At 38.5% G+C, this 24,833-nt stretch overlaps 1 protein-coding gene across 4 annotated transcripts in view; it reads right to left on the reverse strand.

The window, feature by feature from the left end:
* SSBP2 (single stranded DNA binding protein 2) overlaps nucleotides 1-21,014 on the reverse strand; it is a 329,570-nt gene extending 308,556 nt beyond the window's left edge. For 2 of the 4 annotated variants that reach the window (XM_003261540.4, XM_003261543.4), the window contains exon 1: nucleotides 20,740-21,014. In XM_003261540.4, the coding sequence (XP_003261588.1) occupies nucleotides 20,740-20,801 (62 nt within the window). In that variant the 5' untranslated portion in view covers nucleotides 20,802-21,014. The remainder of the gene's footprint in view (nucleotides 1-20,739) is intronic. The other 2 variants (XM_004087403.3, XM_004087404.3) reach the window with 2 other exon arrangements.
* Nucleotides 21,015-24,833: the final 3,819 nt, after the last annotated feature.

Here is a 24,833-nt window from a genome sequence, read left to right on the forward strand (position 1 = left end):
TTTTTTTTTTTTTTTGAGATGGAATTTCGCTCTGTCGCCCAGGCTGGAATGCAGTGGCACGATCTCGGCTCACTGCAACCTCTGCCTCCTGGGTTCAAGCAATCCTCCTGCCTCAGCCTCCCAAGTAGCTGGGATTACAGGCGCCCGCTACCACGCCTGGCTAATTTTTATAACTTTAATAAAGGCAGAGTATCACCATTGTTGGCCAGGCTGGTCTCAAGCTCCCAACCTCAGGTGATCCACCTGCCTCAGCCTCCCAAAGTGCTGCTATTGCAGGCCTGAGCCACCACGCCTGGTCTTGAAATTTTTACATAGTCAAAAACATCTAAAAATCTAAAACTCTAAAAATCTACAGTTTTACTTGAGCTTCAGCAAAAAAAAAAAAAAGCAGGAGATACTCAAATACATTTATTCTTTGTATAATATAAGTCATAATATAAATTGTCATAATTCTGATTTATATTATATCTTATCTTTTAACTTTCCATTGACTAGATTTTAAAAAGAAATACAGTCTGGTAGAAAGGAAAGACTTTTTATAGCTTAGTCCAAACTGAAGTAGAAACTCAGGTTCCTTTTAAGTGATGAAATTGAAGCAGTTTCATATTGGATGAGAGATGAGCCAAATGACGAACATTTTACCTCCAGAATATTCTTCACTAAAAATGTACTTAATAAGCAAATGAAAAGAAAATAATTTCTAATATATTTTTATTGTGCAAACAGAAAATTTACGATCTTAACCATTTTTAAGTGCACAGTTCAGTAGTGTTAAGTGTATTCACATTGTTGTGAAACAGATCTCCAGAACTTTTCCATCCTGCAAAACTGAAACTCTATACGACTAAACTACAAACGTTCAATGAAAACAAGTGGGTTCCAATATAGATTCCATAAATACTGAAATGCGTGCCCTTAAGTTTCTAACTGCTTTTGCCTCAGATTCTTTGTCCACAAAATAGAGTACAATATCTACCTCATTGGGACAGAAAGATGATGAATGAAGTCATTAGCAGAACATCATTATGTTCCTTGGGTCATTCAAATATGTTAATAGTTTACTAAGAAATCATACATCGGCCCTTTATCTTTTTTAGAAGACCAAAGATAAAAAAATAGTAATAATAATAACTAACATTTTCATGGGGCAGAATTATTGCCCTCAAGAAGCAATCACAAAACAATCCATGCGACTGCCAAGCCAAATAAATCTTTGGCAATATCCTATGGAAAAATATCTTTACTTATGCCAAGTAAGAGAAAAGATTTCCTGGTGGCCTTAATGAGCTTCAGGCAAAAGTGTTTATCTACTTCAAGTGTTCCAGTAGCCATTTCAGTAAAGAACCCTAAACAATACAAAGTCGATTACCTTACCCAAATAAAGTTTAATTAATAGGATTTTCATTTCCAGGTTTCAACACATCTATAGAAGAGATTATCATCCAAGTTAAAAGATCTTCTTTCCTTTCCCTGAAGAACAATAAACCAGTAATTTGTAGATTACTTGGGAAGAATCATACCCCAAATTTTGCTTCTCTCCTCTATTGCTTATGTAAGATATGAGGGTGATAAGATAAACCCCAAACAGAATTGTCTTTTATTATAATATTGTTATAATAAATTATATTACAATAATATAATTGATATTATAATATTAACTTAAACAGAGAAATGAAAAGTTTTATCTTCATTTCAATTATGTCAGGAGAACAAAAACTTCTGCTGCTTCATCACTGCAGTGCATTGAGGCACTGGATTTCATGGCCTTAAAATGGGCTTCAAAAGATGGTCTTTGATTTGCTGTCTTATATCAAATCGAAGTTACCTCTAATATCATCCACCTATGTTAATTAGAAGGTCTTAATAGTATTCCTTGAAATGCTACATTAAAAGTAGGAAAACATAATCAGAACCATAATGTACATTTATTTCAGAAACTAAAATATGCAAAAATTAAGAGCATATGATGTTAAACCATCTGTTTCTTCAATTTTAAAAAATCCTTTCTCAAAATACGAAAACTATAATTGTCTTTTTTCAAAATGAAGTGGTAATCCATGATCTATAATATGAATAAATCAATATAAACACGTACTAAAAATTAGTACTCTTTATGGAACAGAGTAACAATAATTTAGAGTCTGGAATCCAACACATCCAATAAATAGTAACACTAATGCACTCTGTAAATTTACTGTCAGCATCTTTTCATAATGTTTTAAATAAAATGATTTTGCTTTTACATATTCAGCTATCAAAACTCTACCAAGATTAAATGGAATCACTCAAACTTAATTTTTTTACCTAAATTCTAAATCATAATCTACCAGAAGAAATGACAATTTGCTTGTTTTTCCTATTTTGTTGCTTTTTATAAGAACTTCCTTTTTTCACAGGTACAATAAATTACATATGCAAATAAATAAAAGCAAAACAAGCAATGTAAATGTTGCTTTTATACGTGGTATAATGCTTTGCAGCCTGGTTACTCTGGGTGGGTCACACAGAAGAAATTGTGACTACAGGTTAAAATGAGTTTTGTGCAAGTGCACCTATAACAACAGCAAAGTATCTTATACCCTTTCTAGTAAACATGCTTTTTTAAAAAAAGATACTACCACCACCACCACCACCCCCCTTCTAACCCCTCACCCCCTGCTCAGCTGTTTTGGAAGTCTTGTGCACTGCTGGGTAAGTGATCTCTCGTCATTTTAGACAATTAGAAAACAGTACATTTTAAAAAGATTATTTCTGTCTTTTAAAAAGTTGAATAAGTTTCTCATTACTGGAAGGAAAGAAGTCTTAGAAAGTAATTCAAAGTTATAAGACCCTCCAATTTGGGTAACTTCAAAAGATTTAAAGTTCTAAAATATTTGAATAAACTTGTTTGTTAAATATTGTAGCCTTCCTAGGGAAAATAAATAGGCCCGGAATCCTCCAATAATAGATAAAAATCTTATTAAGCTCATTTTAGTGTCAATCTGCAAGATAACTGAAGGAAAAAAATATGAAGGCTCCAACAGTCTCAGGATTCCACTAAATGGAAAATACACCTTGGAAATCAGTTATATTGACTAATAGAAGAGAATTAATCATACAGTAATAAACAAATATAGAGGGAAAAGAGAGATACTTATCTCTCTAACTTTCAAACAACAGAAAAATGAATGTCTTAGTCATGGTAAATTATGGTTGTAGGGATTCCCATCAATACATCAACAGCTAGAAAAAAAAAGGTCAGAAACCCCCATTATAGCCACACAGAGGGAAACTCATTGGTCTTAAAACTGAAATAGTCTCACTAGTAAACTATGTATTTCAAAAAATGTGAATTTATTATAATCTATCCAGATTGGATTACTTAAAATCAAATAGCCCCAGGAATTGTTGTCTTTAATCCTCCAACTTTGTTGACAAATCGTATCTGTTATAAAATCTAAAAAATTATTAATCCTATATTTTATTGATTCCCTTTTCCTTTCTATATAACTCACCTTGATATGACCAAATGCCATAATTAGACGGTACTGTAGTTCTTTCTCAGTACAGTGGCTGTAGCAATATAACTTAGGAAATCGAAAGCTTCCCATAAGCCTCAGCTACAGTCCCTAGTTTTGTCTGAATAGGGCTCTGAATACTAAATAGAACTTATTTCAAATAGTTAAATGTCCATGCATTTAAAAAGATACGAAACTATTCTCTTCTCTGTCAAAGGAAAGGAAGTCCAAAAATTTTCAAAGTATCATCAGCCTTGCAATTATCTGAAAAAAATCAAAGGTAACTATAGAAACAATCAGAAACTTGCAAGTTGTACCACAAATAACTACCTATTTAAAGTAAATGGACAAAAAGATGACATTTTCTGATCAGAATCAGGAGTCAAGACTCTTTGTTTTATTTGGGTTAAAGCTACTTAAGTGAATTGGTAGATATGGAAAAGTGACATTAACCTATACTTGTTTCTTTGCCTTTTATAATTCCTTAAATACACAGATAAAAACACCATTGCTTAATTTGTTGTATTACTTCCATACTAACAAAAAAAAAACTTCCATACTAAGAAAACAATGTGATAAGTAAAATGAATAACATAACAAAGTATCTCTAAGCAATCTTTAATACCTTAAAGGGCTGGCAAAACTATTTTTCACTTTGGTTTTAGTTTGCAGTTTGACACAATTTCTCAGGTATATTCTAAATGACACCAGGCCACTACAACACATACACAATTCTTAAACATTTCAAAGCTCCTAGACTTGTCAGAAGACAAGCAAAACAGACAAGAAGTATATATCCATAACATAAACAAATCCCAGTACACACCATATAGATAATCAACCAGCAAAGGAAAATGGAAGCCAGTGCAATCACTGCCTCTCCTGCCAATAACTAGCTAATTTACAATTGATATCAAGATCATTACCTTTATTGAAGATTTTTCAAATAATGTCACTTTATTCCAGTTCCCAAAAGAAAAATCAAGTTGGCCGGGTGCAGCGGCTCACGCCTGTAATCCCAGCACTTTGGAGGCCGAGGCGGGAGGATCATGAGGTCAGGAGATCAAGACCATCCTGGCTAACACGGTGAAACCCCGTCTCTACTAAAAACACAAAAAATTAGCCGGGCGTGGTGGCAGGCGCCTGTAGTCCCAGCTACTCGGGAGGCTGAGGCAGGAGAATGGCGTGAATCCGGGAGGTGGAGCTTGCAGTGACCCAAGATCTTGCCACTGCACTCCAGCCTGGGTGACAGAGCAAGACTCTGTCTCAAAAAAAAAAAAAAAAGAAAAGAAAAAAGAAAAATCAAGTTGACCTGCATATGCTCCTCACTGCCAATTTTAAATGAATATAAGCATGCTAAATTAATGATCATAGATAGCACTTAAGAATTTTGCTTAGAACAGCAATGGCTGTAAACTTTAGTTAATTCCTCTCATGTTGGATGTTGCAAATTATATTAAATATATAGAGATAAACCTAATTTATTGTATCTTTGATAACTACAACAAAAAATAAATAGCCCTAAATACTATCAGTTGCATTTCAAAGCTCTGATAAGACAATCATGAGATTTACGTAAAAGTCAAATATACTATTAGTAATATATTACATAGGACTTTTTTTATTACTTAAATTTTAAATTTAAATACAGTCATCCTTCCACATCCATGGGGGATTTGTTCCAGGGTCACACCCCACCCACTGCAGATACCAAAATCAATGGATGCTCAAGTCCCTTATATAAAATGGTGTAGTATTTGCATATAACCTATGTACATCCTTCCCTATACTTGATAAATCATTTCTAGATTACTTATAACACCTAATACAATATACATGCTATGTAAACAGTTCTTATACTGTATTGTTTAGAGACTAATGACAAAAGTAAACACTGATCAGTGAATATGCAACCATCCATTTTTGATTTTCGAATATTTTTAATTCACTGTTGGTTGAATCCTCGGATGTAGAACCCACAGAGAGAACTGATTGTATATTTTTAAATAATGAGATAATTTTAATAAAGAATTCATGCTTTACAAATGATAATTCACAACATTTTATAAACTTCCCTATTGACAAAGCAAAATATAAATTTTATCATTAAATATTAGATAAAATAGAACATTGACAATAAACCCTACTTTATATCATTTCTATATGTGCATTTGCTTTCCTCTGAGATTAAGCTTATCCTCTTAAAAATGACAAAAGGTATTGATCAATCCATCTGTGTTTTGTTACACCTGGGTAAAATGAAACGAGTATTTCAGATTACTTGTTTCCTGTTCTCAGGTTGGTAGAAAACAAACTGATCAAGTTGCTGCCCAATCTTAGAGTGGGCCCCACTGGCCTCAGGATGAATTCAGAATTCTTAGGCTGGCTTTCCAGAATTAGTCATTGCTTATTTCTGTAGCCTCTACCACTTTTCCAAAAACATCCTACTACCCTGAAACACAGACACACACACACACACACACACACACACACAACAGCACTACTGAATTTTTTGCTTCTAGAAACTATTACAGTCTCTCTCACTTCTGGACTTCTTCCAAGCACAGAATTGGCCCTATGCCAAAAGCCCTGTTTGCTTTTCTGGCAGGGTTTACCTTGCCCACTGCCTTATACAGTGCCTGGCACAGAGCAGGATGCTAAAAAAAAAGTAGTCAATGAATAAATGAATAATAAGTGAATTTAAACTTTTTTTTAAGTCTTGTTTTTGAGGGAGGTATTTATTGGAACTTGGAAATTGATACATGCTCACAAATGTTATCTTTTGTTGCCTTTTCTCCCGGAATTTAAAAGGGTGCTTTTTGGTCAAGTGGCTTTGATGTTTTTCTTAATAAATATCAAAATTTGTATATGCATGTATGGATATTAAAAAGTCTAGAAGGTTATACGGTTATTTTTATTTTCTTCATTTTTGCTTATCTGTATCTCTAAATTTTTCTTCTTGGAATATTTATTACTCAAATAATAAAAAGTATTTTAAAGAGTACTAGTAAGCTAATCAAATTAACTCAATTTGTGCTCTGTAAATAGGGGCTTTACTCTGGTATTCTCATTTGTCCCTTCTACCAATTTAAAAAGTAGAAAGGAAATTTAGAGATACAATTCTAAAGAAAACAGAGTTAGCTAACCAAGGGAGAGTTAAAAAATAATTTTCCATCAAACTTTTGCTTTACAGGCTAATAGCCTGATTGGTAGCCAGGGTGGGCAGTTATTAATTTAGTTTTCTTCATTGTACCACAGTTATTTTCTAGTCATCACTTCGAAATGATCCCTTTAATTCTCATCTCCTACAATTCAAAAAGTTTTTAAAAATCAGTTGACAAAAGGTAGCAAGTGTAATCAAAAAATCACTTTTTAAAAATTCATACACCCAGTCACTTTCAACACCCATCTAACTAAAGCTAAAAACCACTTTACCTATTGGCTTTCCTTTCCATGTCCCCTGTAGCATCCCATTATTGTTATCTTTTAATGATAATAATAATAAAAGTGGTTTAAAACACTTTGGAGTTCACAAAACCTCTTTACAACACAATAGAACCAAAAATTTTTCCAACTATTGCCCCTCCTTGCAAAATTCTCCAAGTTAAAAAAAAAAAAAAAAGTATGTCCCCTTCCAGTTAAGTCCTCTCTATGCTTCCTTTCTCCAGTGAAGGCCGTCCACATTTGACATCTCCACCACCTCATCTTAGATCAATTTCCCAAAACACTGCATGCTAACTTGAGTTCACTCCACTGAAACTGTCCTCCCTAAGGTCACAGATGGTTTCTTAAAAACTCAGCCTTGTTTGACTGGGAGCAGTGGCTCACACCTGTAATCCCAGCACTTTGGGAGGCCGAGGCAGGCAGATCACGAGGTCAGGAGATTGAGACCATCCTGGCTAACACGGTGAAACCCCATCTCTACTAAAAATAAAAAAATTTAAAAAAATTAGCCGGGCGTGGTGGTGGGCGCCTGTAGTCCCAGCTACTCGAGAGGCTGAGGCAGGAGAATGGCATGAACCCGGGAGACAGAGCTTGCAGTGAGCCGAGATCACTCCACTGCACTCCAGCCTGGGCAACAGAGTGAGACTCCGTCTCAAAAAACAAACAAACAAAAAAACAACAAAAAAAAAACTCAGCCCTGTTTAACCTTCTTGTTCATTCTACAAATCTGGCATGGTAACTCACCCTTCCATTCTCAAAACTCCCTTTCCTTGATTTCTGTTGATGTCAATCCTTTATGCGTTTCCCTCATACGCCTCTGTTCTTTTCAATCTCAATTTCGAACTCTTATTCCACCTATACCTTAAATATTCCCCGAACTTCCATCTCTGATTTCCTCACACTTTCTCCCTGCACATTCCCAAGAAGAACGGCTTTATCCCCATTTCGTGCCTTCAAATGATACAAGATGCAAAACCAAATGGGCCATACATTAGTAGCAAAAACAAGCAAAACTGATCTATGCTGTTAAAAATCAAGCAAGATGGGTAGCACATATGAAGCTTCCGGAGTGCTGGTAATGTTCTTTTTCTTGATGTGGGTACTTGGTTACACTGGTGTGTTCAGTTTGCGAAAACTCATCAAATTTACACATTTAGGATATATGCACTTTTCTGTATGAATGTCAGATTTCAATAAGGTTATTTTTTTAAAGAGAGAAATAATAAACTAAACCTTGAGTTCAGATTCCAGCTCTAACATGTGTACTTTGGCTAAATTACTTATCCTATTAAAGCCTTAGTTTCCTCACACTTATCCTTTCTCATTTCTGTATCTCCAGCCTAGATTTATTCCAAGAACTCAAAAGCTACATATCCAAGTTCCTCCCAAACTTCTCCATCACTAGGTCTTAATGGCATCTCAAACTAAACTCATCATCTTCCTCCTTACACCTTTAAAATTACCTGTTCCTCCTCCTGTATCCCAAAGTCTGTGACTAAAACTTCTACTAACAATTGCAGCCATCTTTAAAAATCCTAATTTTCACACTTAAGCCACCAAGTCTGATCTATTCTACATCCTGAAATGACCACTAAATTGGTGTAGAAAAATGATGACACTATAAGCATTTGTATTGTTACAGCAATCGCTTCCTAATGGATCTATCTCCCCCTTTACTCCATGCTCCATATGATTTCCAAAACGATTCTTCTAAAACGCACCTCAGATGGTGTAACTTTTCTGCTTAAAATTGCTTATCTCAGGGCAGGCACAGTGGCTCACGTCTGTAATCCCAGCACTTTGGGTGGCTGAGGTGGGTGGATCACTTGAGGTTAGGAGTTCGAGACCAGCCTGGCCAACATAGTGAAACCCCATCTCTACTAAAAATACAAAAATTAGCTGGGCATGGTGGTGCATGCCTGTAGTCCCAGCTACTTGGGAGGCTGAAGCAGGACAATGGCTTGAACAGGGAGGTGGAGGTTTCAGTGAGCCAAGATCATACCATTGCACTCCAGTCTGGCGACAGGGTGAGACTCCATCTCCAAAAAAAAAAAAAAAAAAAAAATTGTTTATCTCCTAGGTCAAGTTGTCATTTAAGGCTGTTCTTGAAATAGTTCTTTTAATCTGCCAGATTTATCCCTACCAACTTTACTACAGTTCACCAACTATATCATACCTTTTAATGCCTCCATGTTGCTGTACGTGCTTCTCTCTCTGGCTAAAATACTCTTTACCTGCCCCATCTTCCATGTTGACTAATGCTAGCCTTTCAATAAACATCCTCTTAGAAATATTTCCTGACAGTCTCACAGCCCTAGGCTAGATTCAATGCCTTTTTTCAGGAATCCCATAGAACCTTCTGCATACCCATTATAGTACTTGCTACCCAGTGTGGTAGTGGCTGATAGTGAGGCCCCTCTGAATGGTGAGTTCCTGATGGGCAGAGATTGCCGGGTTATTAAGATCTGACTCAGGAAGGCTCAACAGAGGCTGACATATAACAGACGGTTAACATTTTTTTAATGAATAACGGAGTGGGGAGATAGCAGAATAAATATGATTCCCATCTCATAAAATATATATATACAGTTACACTATAAAATAGTTAACAAGTTTTAAAAACATTTTAAATGCTATTTTGGCAAAATCCAGCTTTTTAAGAAGCCCTACTTTCTTACGCTATTCTATACAATTATTATTCTGTACAATTCTGTATGATTCTATACAATTAACCCTTTAAGGGAGCCATTCTGCTGTTCTGCTGGGGACCTAATACAAACACAAAAGCATTTTGTCAACTAGCCGCATTTTTGCCAGTACTTGCTAGGTTATCTTGTCAATGATGACTCCTGTCGATTATACTCCTATCTTACAGAAAAGCATCAACAACCTTTAATATTTCAGTAAAAACTTGCTTATACCCTAATCTTTCTGGCCCTGAATTCGTAAGTCCAACTCACTTATATAATTGACTCAGTAAAATCTGAATTCAAAATTAATTACTAAGTCATTCCCAAGATGAACTCCTACCTGAAAACTACTCTCAAGATATACACACATACACATATGTGTGTATTTGTATGTGTAATATATCTGATAGCAAGAAAGCTCACTCAAGTTTTTCCATTACAATATTTCTAAGTGAAGGAATACAGTATCAGTCACTAAGTTTAATCCAGGGTAAAAAAAAAAAAATGTACTGAAACACCTTAATAGCTTCCCAGGATAGCTATCGCTTAAATATACTGATAATGTACAATCATCAAATAATTTTAATTATAAATGACAAATATAAATGACAATTATAAATGACAAATAGCACATAATGATGTGAAAAAAAACGAAGAAACTATTTCTATTTTTTCTAATAGCCAGTATTACAGAAATGACTAGGTAATAGAACCAATATGATTGTACTACTGCTCCTCTATCACATGGAGCTTCCCAGTTGCCCTTGTCCAAAAAAAGCCCAATAGGCCATATGCTGCTTGGAAGAGACAACAAAAGAGACTCATAATTACAGGATCCTTTTTTCCTAGGTATCACATATTCCTGACTCCAAAGTTTAAAGTAACTTATGCGGGATTACTCTGCCTCTAGTTACAGAATGAGAAACAGCTCTATCTGAAATTATAACCTGAGTTCTTAATTGGCATCTTCCTCTCTGGTGAGCATCTACATCCATGTTGTTAAATCTCAGACACCAGCTAAAGAATTTGTAGCTATCTGTGGGGCACTTTTGGTACCTATAATTCTATCCACCTTTTTAGCAGCTATAAAATGCTTCTACTCTTCCCTTAACTTCTTAACCTCTATTGCCTCCCACCCCAACTAAAAATGATGAATATGCACATTCCCCTCCCATCCTCACGCCACCTCCCACAACTTCCATTACAATTTTCCCCCATGTTAAGCGACGAAACACACTGAGTCAAAATAGTTAAAATGGGCAGTGCAGTCAGAAACCTGAGTTTGAATCCAGACTATACAATTTACTCTGTGGCCCTGGACAAAATATAAAACCTCTGAGACTCAGTTTCCCCATATGTAAAATGGGGATTATATCTACTTTACGAAGTTGCTGTAGGGATTAAGCCATCAAAAGTGGCCAGCTACAGAAAGACAAATACTGTATGATCCCACTTATATGAGAGACCTCGAATAGTCAAATGCTTGGAGACAGAAAATAGAATGGTAGTTGTCAAGGGCGCATAGAAGGTGGGAGGGGGGAGTGATTGTTTAATGAGTGCAGAGTTTCAGTCTGGAAACATGAAAAAGTTCTAGAGATGGAGAAAGGCGATGGCTGTACCATAATGTGAATGTACTTAATGCCATTGAACTGTACAACTAAAAATGGTTAAAATGGTAAATTTTAGGTTATATATATATTACCACATTAAAAAAGAAAAAGAATATTCTCTCAATAATTCATACTGAAAGACTTTTCCTCCCTCATTAGAGAGAGGTATAAAAGCAAAAAAACCTTACCTTTCCCTACCCCTAACCCACCCCTCCAAATTGAAGCTAAATGGCAAAGGAATAGAGAAGAGTTCACTGATAAAAATTAGCCCGTCTTCACAAACTAAAAGCCCAAAACTATCCTAAGTCCCGTACCTATCCACTTATGTTACAAAAGCATAAGGATTTCAAACAAAAATCAGCTTTTACTCATGATGTTGCACTTTTGGAGTTAAGTAATTTTACAGATTGTGTTTAACACACTGTAACAATATTTTTTGTTTAATGAAAGTACTGACATAAACTTTTAACTATCATCTAATCTATGATTCTCTGTTGAATCAAATCCACACTTAAACCTTAAATATATATGAATCTCTCATCATAAAAGAGGCAGCTGTAGCATAATGAAAGGAACACTGACCTTGGAACGAAAAAACTCTAAATATGGCTCAGGTCTGCCACATATTATCTGTAATACCCTAGTTGCATAAGTCAATTTCCATTTATAAATATTTCTAGTCAATGGAGATACCACCTAGCTCATACGATTATAGTGTGACTTAAGTAAAACAATGTACTATACATTAAAATATTTTGAAAACTATAAAGTACAATTTCATTTATATTAAATTTAACACAAAGAAAATGAAAAAGTTCTGTCAAAAATTCACATTAAAAATATACACACACCATAATATAATCTTCCATAGTCCTGAAATTCACAGAAAGAATACTAAATGCCCATATTATACAAAAGTATTTTTTAGAAATTACATTAATTCTTATACCAAATACTAGGAGTATTGGGGAGAAAATGAGCTAGATATAGTGGTAGACTATTGTGACATATTTCTAATTCATTACATCCTTAACTCATTTATTCCACAAACACATAATCACAAACCTTGCAACCACTGTGCTAAGCAGTGGGAATATGATGGTAAAGAAGACACCATGGTTCTTGCCCTCATGGAGCTTCCAATCTAACTGGAAGATGAGGCATTAAAACATCACACAAATGGCCGGGCTCAGTGGCTCATGCCTGTAATCCTAGCACTTTGGGAGGCTGAGGCAAGTGGATCATCTGAGGTCAGGAGTTCGAGCCCAGCCTGGCCAACATGGTGAAACTCCCTCTCTACTAAAAATACAAAAATTAGCCAAGTGTGGTGGTGCATGCCTGTAATCCCAGCTACTAGGGAGGCTGAGGCAGGAGAATCGCTTGAACCCAGGGGGTGGGTGGAAGTTGCAGTGAGCTGAGATTGCGCCACTTCACTCCAGCCTGGGCAAAAGAGCAAAACTGTCTCAAAAATAATAATAATACAAATAATTTTTTATAATAAATGTGAAAAAGAAAAAAGTCTGCTATGAGAGTATCCAATCCAATCTACAAGGTTTAGGAGAAATAATTACACCAATTGTACCAACCTCTGTTAACCCAGTAGGCTGTAAATGTTCAACAAATCTTAGTTATTTCTATCATCATCATTACAAAAGCCCTACTGTCCTTAGGGTTTGAAAGATAGAAGATATCAACCCTATTATCTAGGAAGATCAGATAAACTGAACCCAACACCAAATTCCTCCATTTTAAAAATAAAACCAGGCAAGTATAGCTTCTTCATCCCAATTTTCACTCATATTTAACATATCCTTGAGCAATTATGTTGATGCTGAGAAGTTTCCTCAATAGTAGCTTAGACACACCTGAAATACTATAACCTGGTCTTTCTATGGCTGATACTTTCAAAATTACTCAGTTCTCCGCTTAAATGTCCTCTCCTCCAAGAACCTTCCCCTGACTACTCAAACTAGCATAGCCTCCCAGTTATTCTCTACACTACATCACACTATTTTATTACTTTTATAGTATATATGACTATTTAAAGTTGCCTAGTACATTTATTTGCTTATTATTATATATTTCTCCTTCAAACTTGAAAGTCTCATGAAAGCAGGGACTCATTTTATTCTCCCTATATCCTCAAGATACACCTTCCTTGCTAAAGATCCCAAGTTTTGTTTAGACAGTTCACGTGAGCCAATTATGGTAATCCCATTATATCTAGCATAATTTGTTTACGGGAAGAAATTTTGTAGTTCTCTCTAATAAGGGATAAGAAGACGTCTCCTAAGCAACTTCAATAAAAAGTTTTCCTCCCTGATTGATGAGACACAAAGAAAGAAAAACCCTGTCCTTCCTCCTGCCTTTACACTTGAGTGTGTAAGGGAGTTATGCTGGGAACCCGAGGCAGCCATGTTACATTCATGAGAGGAAGACCATGAGGATGGCAGAGAAGCCGATCCTGAACCCTGATGTTCTTGACTCAATCAATGAACTCTTACACTACCACTTCTAGACATCCTGTTATGTGAGATTTACTTTTAAACCTGATCAATTAAGCTGTTTTCTGTCTCCTGTTTTGATACCTGAAGCCAAAAGCCTAATAAACTCAAGCCTCTGTTTCTTCTATAACATTAAGAGAAAACAGTACCTACAGCCTACTGGATTTGAGGGGATTAAATGAGATAATGCAGACGAATGCCAAACAAACAAGATACTCAAATGATAGCACTGCTGTTAATGTTACTATTAAGCAATAATTTTCTATGACAAAACACAAACTCTTTATATACTATTTAGGATTTTGTTATTTTACAGAAAATGTTCACTTTAATCCTTTAAAATGAGATCATTTTTAATAGAATAATTTATTTACTTAGATTTCTTCCATTAATAAAGTAGCTCTTGGTTTTTTCTCATCTAAAATAGATAAATAAAAGGAGAATCAGGCAAATATCAGATCACTAAAATAAATCATATTAATTTCAGGTAAGAAGCTTTTTCTGTCATCAATTCCTCACCCAACTTATATGGACAGAGCCACATATATTTTCATCTATTATTCTTGCCTTTACAAATATTTCATCAGTATTTTAATATGCTGTAGATTTAAAGCTAATTAAAAATTAAAGCTATATTCATAATTACAACCATACTCTTTTAACACCTACAATTACAAAAATATTTAAAACTAGAAAAAAAAGACAAAGGGCTGTATTTTAGCGTCTACAATTTTTTTTCTGTGCGGAACTACTTGTTTGACATTATAGCCATGAAGCAAAATTAACAGAGAAGATCAAAAATAAGAGATTGCCAGGTCATTCGTTTACGCTCACTCTAGCTGAACTGTGATTTAAAATGTTACAATGGCTCATTATTGTCTGAAAGCTGTTTAGGGTCATACATGAAATGTAATTAACATTCTTAAAGGAAAAGATGAGAGTAGTTTTGTCATTTCTAAAGAAATGACACCAACTGAAGTTTGTCTTTAAAAAATGAACAAAAAAATAAATATTAATTGCGCCACTGCATTGAGACTGCCCAGGCTGATCTGAGTCCAGATGAATTTTTGGCCCTATAATTATCAGAAAAACATTAATAGTTCCATTTTTCAAAAATTCTTAACTATTAACTTACATGACAAAAATTACCATTTACCAATTATGACCAATCAGAAATGTTAAAGTTATCTGGAAAAACTCTATTCTTCCCTGGGTAGTCCATATTTCCACTTGTTTTTTAATGTCCTCACACAAGGAATAAAATAGTAGAAGAAGAGCCTCTGCTATTTCTCTAACTACTGGAAACAGGCAAGACATTAATCTTGGTGGACCACCCTTCAGGTCACCTTTTGTAGTATGTATAGGGTTTTAATCTAATAGTCAAGTAACTCTCATAGTCCAAGTTATGCTAGGTTATATACATATGTTAACAAAACCTTGCATGAATACATGCTACATTTGTAAAATACACAAAGTTTGATAAAACGTTTAAAATCGGAATATTATTTATATTCCAAACACTTCAGATATTAACAAATGAGTCTTATTCTATTGCTCCAATGCTATTTTAAGTCCACCCTTTCAGAAACAGTAAGTTCTTAATAAAATTAATATTTTAACATACGTTTACAGAGGCTCACGTCACTAGCATGTAAATATATAATCTGTAATTCCCACACCAATAGCAAAGCAGTAACATACACACAATAATAGAGAATAACCTCATGTGTTCCAAAATAATTTTGAATTCCTATTTTTAAATTATATATTCCCAGTAGTTCCATGTCTTTCAAATTCAGTACTTTTGTCCTAATCCTATGTTCCAGGATTAATGCAATGGTTGTGATTTCTATGGAAGAAAGAAGATTCTAAATTTGAATTGTTTTTCCCCCAAATTTTACTTCTAACTCTCAACTACTGAGATGAAGTATTAATAAACATTAATAAACTGCAACCTGGGTATTCCAGCCCCACAGAGTATGCTCTAATATTAAAACAAAATAATTCTAGTAGTGATTAAAGATGAAAGGTATATTTGGTCTATTACTGCAGAACAACTAAAATGTAGTGATTTTGTCTGCATCCTAAGGTTTTATGTGGCAAACTGGCTTTGAAAGTGTGAAACTGAAAACTTTCAACTTTTTTCTTTCACAGCTCTGAAAAAAAATTACAATATTACTACTGCTTCTAAGAGTCACAATTAATCTCTTGATAAACAATTACCAAAACTTAACTGAACATCTTAGGCAGATTCTTTCTTTAGATATGTTCCTTAAAAATAGGGGGTTTTTGATACTTCAAAAATAACAGAAAAAGATCAATCAAAAGCTTACATGACATTTCGGATACAAGTTAGACAACTTGTATTTTGGGGGAACATCCTGGAGACTGAAAGGGGAAGGGGAATTTAATATTTTATGCAAAATTTCACTTCCATAAGATACTCCTTCATTAGTTTTGGAAATCCTGAATTGTGCGAATTGCTGTCAAGTAAGTTTCTGAAGAGATCTCTATTACTTTTCTTGCCATATTCCTTCAGAAAGAAAGAAAGGTTTGTCATTTTCTTTGCAGGGGGTACCTTAATGATGGGGGAATGCTTTAATTACTTTAATGGTAGAAGGGGAGAACAAGGTGCTGCTGGCAGATATTAATTCCTATAAACTCTTTTATATGAAGTGGCATTTAAATGTTCATTACACTATAACTACTTTGAAATAAGCATATGTTATTTGCTTCTTGGTATATTCAACTAAGATTGAAAATTTAAAAGCCAAAGTTACTTTTCAGAGCTCAAGATTAGATAATTTGATTCTTATAGTTTCTGGCTAGTTTACTAAATAAAAGTCGATGTATATACTATGTGTATCTTTTATGTTCAACTTTACTTTCTAGCAGATTCATCTTTCTGTGCTATTACATAAAAGATCAAATTAGTTTAATAAAAAATTAATATCACTACTCATCTATTTGCAGGTGCCAGTTACTCTTTCTGCAGTAGTGTGGCATACTGTGTGGCTTTAAGTTCAGCAACATTTCATATAGGAATTGTTCACAACTATTATGTTTAACTTTAAAACAAGTAATCAAACAAAATTCCTGGCGGGGGAATCTGAAGAAACAAGTTTTCTTCATTATGTTAGGCTTCCAACTTTCACTCCTAAAATTTCTGTGCCTTCTCCCACACCATACACGGATCTGCAAAGCATCAGGGTGCACCAGTGGTTAAGATTGCATATTTGATCAAATCTTTAAAGTCTGTTACATCTGATTATGTAATGCTGTTCCCTAAATCTGTAGCATCCTACCCTAGTTCAGGAAGACAATCTGGTACACTGAAAAATGTATCTTTCAGCTTCAATCACAGGTTCTAAAGTTAGAGAAATCTGTGTTAGAAACCCAGCTTTCCTATTTTCTAGCATTGTATCCCTCTGTGAGTTCTTTAACCATTCAGGGTCTTAGTTTTCATATTTCATTAATGGAGAAAAAAAAAGCACCTGTCTTGTAGATTTGTTGGGAGGATTAGAAAAAAATATACATAAAACACTGAACATAGTGACTGGCAAACAGAATGGCAAATAAATAATAGTTACATTTGTTGTATTGTTGTTTAGGGGTATTTCTGAAATACAACTAAGCTAGAGAATGTGAAACTCAAACTTACAAGTCTTTATTTTGGAGGTCATTGAAAAAATTCCTTTGAGTCTAACATCTTCAATAACAATAATTTATTGATGCTTTTGGTATTATAAGGCACCTTAATGTTCAAGATACCTCAGAGAAGAAATTAGATTATCTCCTACCCTCAAGAAACTTATATTTTAGGGAAAGTTAAACATTAAACAGCCAATCACGGTTATTTAATCACAATTGCGATTAGTGTTATAAAGAAAGCCCGCTAAAGGAAGAAATGACCTAACGAGATCAGAATTAAAATTTCTACATCCCACCTCCCTCCAAGGGTTTTCAATCACTCCCTCTATAATTAAGACTTGATCTGCTTTTCTTAAAATGACAGAGTAAGTAACTAATCTTACCCTGATCATTTTTATCAGAACTGTATACTGAAATAATAGGAATTGTGTAAAACCAAGAATTCACTTCAAATATTTCATATAGTGACTTCCTAATGAAAGACAAAACAAAGATTTAATACAGGTAAGCACTTGTCAACTATTCACCATGAACTCATATTAGAAAACACATTTTCTTGATTATAAAACCCATGTGCTTATTTCCTAAGCATGCCATTATTGATAATGACTCCTTTTGCAGAATGTTTTTGTTAAAATGCCGATTTGTTACGGAAACAAACTATTTCTGTGATTTTTAAGATAAGAACAGTTCTAATTTGCTTACTAAAGGAGAATTCTTCACCTTTTATAATCTGTTACCTTAAAAACGAAGAACAAAAATCTGGTGACATCCATTTTAATGATGACTTCAAGTTTCCTACCTTCAGATGTTAGTACATTGTTGCAGAATAGTGCCATTAAAGTCTCAAGTAAACATAAAGAGAAAAACCGAAAGACTAGATCAACTCTCCCACCAAAATTAAATTTATTCTATAAGACAGAACCTATGTCGATGTTTATCTTAAGTTCAAACAACTTTCACCTAGAAATTAATGCAACGACAATTAACCCAGAACAGTCATTGTCAATTCTCCAAAAGCGGCCTCTTCACCTATATTTAGTTCACAAGGCAAACCAGTCAAGAATTCCTGCTGCCAATTGAAATGAATGGAAGAAATATATTTAAATCAAATAGCACCATCTAGCAGAACCCTGATCTGCTCACAAGAGTAGATATCACTTGGTATTCAGTTTGACAGCAAAGTGGCAATTATTTGTTTTCCTGATGGGAAATCACAGAATTAGAGCTAGAAAGGACCACAGTTATACAAGTTCCATTATTATCTGAGAAATTAAAAAAAAAAATCAAGCAGTCATCAGGATACTGAGTGGGATTCAACTAAAGTTCACCCCTTCCTGGAAGTTCACCTAAAATCTAAAATTACTTTGATTCTCAAATTCAGTCACCCCCAAAATAAGATCATGCCTCAATACATTTCAATTCCTTCACTCTGACTAATGTGAAATTCAAATATTCTGTAATCATTAAAACATCCTCCTTCAGATGTTTTTATCAGGCACATTATAACAAAATGATTAATGCACACAAATGAGACTGCATTTCAAAACTTCAATTCTAGTAACGGCCGTTTCTTAACCAGGCTATAACGCTATGTCTTTTACATATTCCCTGTCACAGCAACAAGATCCTGAATGCAGCTCAGAAAATATCTCTTGGAAAAAAACAAACCAGCCTCTCTAATTTTTTATTTTGTTTTGCTTTGCTACATCAAGGCCTGATACCTCTAAATCCTATGGGAATTGAGTGTGTTGCTGCCAACACAAAGATTAGGAAATGTTCCCATCCCTAGGGCACACGAAACTTTCAGGGGGAGACTAACTGCCTAAACCAAGGAGGGAAACTCAGTCGCCTGCGCATTCGGTTTTTATTTACGCGGCTATTTCTGTGCGCAAGGTAACCCAAGTACCTTTGAGAGATGCTCTCAGACTTTTTCTCTGGTCTGAACCCCCTCAGAAAGACAGGGTGCGTTCAATGACAAGGATAACCCTGACCCTCAGAGTTTAAGTGGTTACTGGGAATCACTGATCTGCTGCACTGTTTAAAAAAAAAAAGGGAGGGGGGGTTCTTCCTCAGTGGTCACAGTTACTATTCGTTCTCATTTTTAGTAACAACCAAATCACCGTTACAAGTACACAAAAATAGCAGCTAACCGCTCTGCTTTGCAGTGTGCCGTGACAGTGGCATCCCGGGCCGGGAGGGGCTCTGTTCTCGCCAGCCGCCTCTTGGGCTCCCACCGAAGTTAACACCTGTATCTCCCCACAACAGTAACCAAGCGGCTCCTTCCCACCTGAACGCTTCTCCCCTCCTACAAACCCCTTTTCGGACCACTGCCCCTCGCCGCCGCAGCTGCCCTCCTCGGGCGCCCCCGGCGGCATCTACAACTCCCCTCCGCGCGCCCCCGACCACAGCCCCGCCGGGCCCGCCCCTCCCGCCGCTCGGGGGCTGCCAGCCTCACAAAAAGTTCGCCAGCAGCCGCCGCGGAGTTGGGTCCGCTGCGAGAGGCAGAAACGCCAGCCTCCTCCAGCGGATCCCGCTCCTCGCCAGCACACTTTAGCTCCCCGGGAACTCGGTCCCTCTCCGACTCCCAAACTTCTGCGGCGTCTCCGGCGCCCACCCGCCCCCGCCCCAGCTCCGCGCCGCACGGGGGACTGCGGGCGCCGCGTCCGTAGCTGGCCCAGGAAAGCCCGGACGCCCAACCCGCACACGCCCTCCGCGCCCCGCGCGCGTCTCCGCGCCCCGCGGGGCCCCGCTCGGCCGCTCCACGCCCGGCTTCCGCCCGCCGCGCGCCCGGCACCGCCGCCCTCGCCTCGCCTCGCCCCGCGCTCGCGGCCCTGAGCCCCAGCGCCCAGGCCCCCGCCGCCGCGCTCCCCGCGCTGCCCGCCCCGACCCCGACCCCGACCTCGACCGGCCCGCCAAACACCCACATTCCCACCGCGCGCCTTCCTCCACGCAGCTGCCCCTCCCGCCGCCCCCGGCGGCTCCCCAGGTCCCCGGAGCCCCGGACCCCAGCTCTAAAGTTACTTTGGAAGGTGAACCCGCGGGTTATTTCCCTCGATCACCCAAACAAGTTTCCATCCTCGCCACCAGCACCACCGCCGCCCCTCAACACACCCGCTCCCTCCCGCCGACAGCCCCCCGCGGCCGCCCGCCCAGCGCCCGCACCTCCCGGGAAAGCGCCGCTCCCCGCACCACACGCCCCCATCGCAGCACCCCTCCCCCTGCCAGCCCACCCCCGGCGCTCCCCGGGCGGAGAGTGTCTGTGTCTCCCAGAGTGTGCGAGTGCGTGCGTGAGTGTGCGCGCGTGTGAAGGCGGAGGTGGGTGAGAAGCGGAGACACTTACTTCTCCCGGGCCTGGCTGTCGGACGGGACGGCGCTGCTGTTACTCTTGCCTTTGCCGTACATGCTTGTGCCGAGAGCAGCTCCCACTGTCACGCACCTGTCAACCCATCACAGCCTCCCCGGGAACAGCCCCGTCCCCATGGCGACCCACGCAGCCACCCCCACTATTGGCCGCCCCACGCCAGAGCTCCGCCCCCTTCGCCCAGGCAACGCGCGAGACTGACAGGCCTCCCCCTCCCTCCGGCCTTCCGAAGCGCGCGGTGGCGGCTAAGCTTCAGCGGCAGTCTCCTCCCTCCTTCCCTCCCTCCCCGACTCCCTCCCTCCCGCCTTCCCTCTCCGCTCTCCTCCCTCCACTCGCTCTCCTTCCCCCCTCCCCCCTCCGAACCCGGGCGCAAGGGGGGAATTAGAAACTGCTCTAGAAGGATTTTAAACAACTGGCTGTTCTCTCCGCCGCCACCCCTCCCCCCGCGCCGCCCGCGCTCAGCTCCTCACTGGAGAGAAGGCGCCGGGAGGAGGAGAAACTGTGGCCTGGAGTATCCGGTCGGAGCCGGCGGAGCTGGAGCCGTGGCGGCCCCAGACTTCGGGGCGCCCGCCGAGTCTACAGACAGAGAGCCACGGCCCCAGCCGCCCCGGGGCCCCCACCAGCCCCTCTCCCGCTCCTCTCCTATGCGTGACCCCGCCCCGGTACCCACGATTGATTTCTGCCGTCCTCAGCCCTACTCCCTGGGGTGTCGCCCCCGCCCTGTTCCCAGAGGGCCGGCTGGCGAGGGACACCCGCGCTGTTCCCTCGACCTTCTGGCTGAGCGACCGACAGCGACTCGCCTTCTCTCCTGGGGAAGAACTGCACCTCCGGCCCTCGGCGCCGCTGCGGTGGCGGCGCCCGGGGCCGCGCCCTGCGCCCCAGGGGAGCACCCGGCTTGGGGTCGGCCTCCTCTGTAAGAGGTGAGCGGACCTCCCGAGGAGGCCCGGTGACTCCTGCGGCCGCAGCGGCCCCTGCCCCAACCCCTCCTTGCACGGAGCCCCGCGGCGCCCTGGACACCCCGCCAGATCTGCCGCAGAAGAGGGCCCCAGGCTTCCCCACCCGGCCTGGTTTAACAGTTTGGGTCAGTGATGCCTATTCATCCTGACCCCTGGAGTGGAAAAGGCCAGAAAAGGTCTTGAAAGACTTCCCTGTCCTTGCCGGTTAGAATAGGCCCCAGCGCGCTCCAAGGTGTACAAAGCTGTGCCAGGGCTGAAAGGCTGCCCGAGAATGTGTCTGTATCCAAATCCCTAATCCCATTTCAGTAAACGCGCAAAAGTTTCAGAAACACACACAATCTGGTTCCCAGTAGAACTCTGCACCCTTTATCTTGTTGAAGTCCTTGACTGTAAAATCAAACGGGTGCAAATGGGGTTAGAAAGAAGATGGGCTTCACATGGGGAAGAAGGGGACAGATGGGGGACAGGGCGACATCTGGAAAGGATGAATAGACAAGAAGTAGCTATAGGATTCGCGTGGAGGAAGGTACCGTTCTATTTCACACATACAGCTTTAAGCATTTAGTAGTAGGATCATAAAATGCACATGGAGATACAGAGATAGATGGAAAGGAAAGAAATGGGTGTGAGCATTGACAGAAGTGATAGGAATAAAACATCAACAGAAGATTAAGGAAGGGCAGTTAGCAAAAATGAGAGGTCGAGAATCAAAAACGCGGTTGGCAACCAAACATAAAGACGGGAAAATGAAGAGGAAGGACTTTCTATACTGGTGTTAACGAAAAGGAAAAAAACATGGGGAAAGTGAGGTATAAAAAGATGAGAAAACTAGAAGATACAGGATTAAATGAAGAAGCCATAGAGTGTGATAGCAAAAGATTAAAAGTAATAGAGGACAGACATTATCGTTAAAAAAAGATATAAGAAAAAAAGCACTTTTATTAAAAGAACAAAAATTAAGCCAATAAAGGAAATGATGGGGGGAAATTGGGGAAAACAATACATTGGCTTAAGTAGATTAAGTTCCAAGAGATGTAATTTGCCATTTCTAACTTAAGAATTCTTCTGTTTCTAATGACCTACAGTTATTGGGTGGTTGGGATATGGCATTCATATTCTTCTTTTTGTTTCTAATGACCTGCAATGATTGGGTGATTGAAGCGAAGCTGAGCCAGTCAGCCTCTCTTAATGAACTTTTGCTCAGAATGCTCAAATGTGTATAAGGTTGCCACAGTTTACAGACTCAACTTCAAGGTTAGCATTATGTAATTTGTTGTTCAATTATCTACTTCCATTGGCCTTAACCCAGAAAATGTTTAGTATCTCAAGGCTCCATCTCTTACAGAATACTCCCTATAAAGGTGCTGCTCAGAGAATGCTGTCAGTTCTCAGAGATCTCTGGCAGCTTCTCAGACACCCTCCTGCCTGCCCCTGGAAAAACTAAGTAAGGATGGGCTTTGTCCTACTATCCAAAAACAAAGTAGGTATTATCCTTGCACTGGTGTTGGGACTCTCTTAACTATGGTTCTCAATCATGGCACATTAGAATTGCCTTTATTTTCATTGTTGTTGGGTTTTGTTTGTTTGTTTATATACTAACTGGATCAGAAACCTTGGGGATGGAGCCAGGTACCTGCATTTTTTTTTATAAGCTCCAAGTGGTTCTTGTGTATAAGCAGGGCTGCCCGCCTTTGCTCTTCAGTATCCATTTAAAGACAGCCAATGGGTACCATAAGAGTTTAGTACAAGACTTTTAGGTTGGGCTGTGCATTAACAAATGACCCTACTCAAGTAAGGCATTAAGATGTCTTTACAGTGTACATTACTTTCTGCCACCAAGCCAACAAACTTGTTAAAAGGACAAAAATGTATGTCCATATGTGTTCTCATAGTACAAGACCAAGAATAGCCATGGTTTAATTTGCTATTTCCTATAGAGAAAGGAAAATGAAGAAAGAGAACAGGAGAAACTGTTTGCTGTCTACTGCTGTAATTTATTCATTTGATTGGTTTTTACCCAGATTTGTTACATTTAGAAGACCTATGGGTAATGGCATATTTTCTGATGTTTAAAAAATAAATAAATTATAGATCTGCACAGTGGGGTATGGAATTTAGAACAATTTGGTCTTAGTCTCTGGAAAGAATAAAATGCTAAAAGGTCTTAGTTCAGAACTTGCCAAGTTAATGTCAGAGTTACCTTTATAAGAATGTTCTCATCAGACAAATATACAAAGTGAAAGCATGACTTTTATATGTGTATGTATCCTGTATATAGTAATCTTAAAGCTTAAGTAATCAAATCAATTATCATTAAAACAGCTCAGCAGCTACCTGAACCATCTCTGTTTTATTTTCCTCTAAATGTTTTCACATGTAAATAAAATGCTTCTTTCCCTTGTTCAAATTATTCTGAGTACAAAGAGTGTTCTTTGCATCAGCAACTGTATCTCCTGGGACCAATATTGTAATTAATGAGATTTGAAACACATATTCAGAGCCAAATCTGAGATCCCAGACACAGAAATGAAGATCCATTGTTTTGTTTTCATTTTTTAAAAAGGGAAAAGATTGGAGATTTAAAGCTTCCTAGTGTAGAGAATCACAATGTATTTTTAGAGAGTTTTTTTTTTTTAACCCACATGTGAGATTGATGAATTTGGGGAGCCTGGATTTGGGATAGGGGAACCCTGACCAGCAATGTCACCAGAATGGAACATTTGGATTTGAGGTTGATTTTTTTAAAAAACTTTATTCTTTCAGATACAGAACATCATAATAACTCAATCATTAGGTCTCCCTCATCCCTACCCCCATTTCGTTTGGACACGTATGCACAATTTTCTCTTTCTGGAACCTACATCTAATTCTTGGAAGTCTTTATCACTTTAAAACAGGCAGTTCATTATGCCACCCTGCCCAAGCTCTAGATTGACTATACATTTCTTTGATACTAATTTTTTTCCTGTAGAACATTAAGGTTAATAATGTCTACATTCTTACAGTGCATGAGACCTCAGAAAAGATTTACCTGTGTTATATACAACAAAGAGACCACCTCTTTATGTTTAAATGGAAGCTAATCATGAATTTAATTATGTGCATCATACAGAACAT

Source organism: Nomascus leucogenys, chromosome 2 (genome assembly GCF_006542625.1).
Source record: "Nomascus leucogenys isolate Asia chromosome 2, Asia_NLE_v1, whole genome shotgun sequence".
Lineage (NCBI taxonomy): Eukaryota > Metazoa > Chordata > Mammalia > Primates > Hylobatidae > Nomascus > Nomascus leucogenys.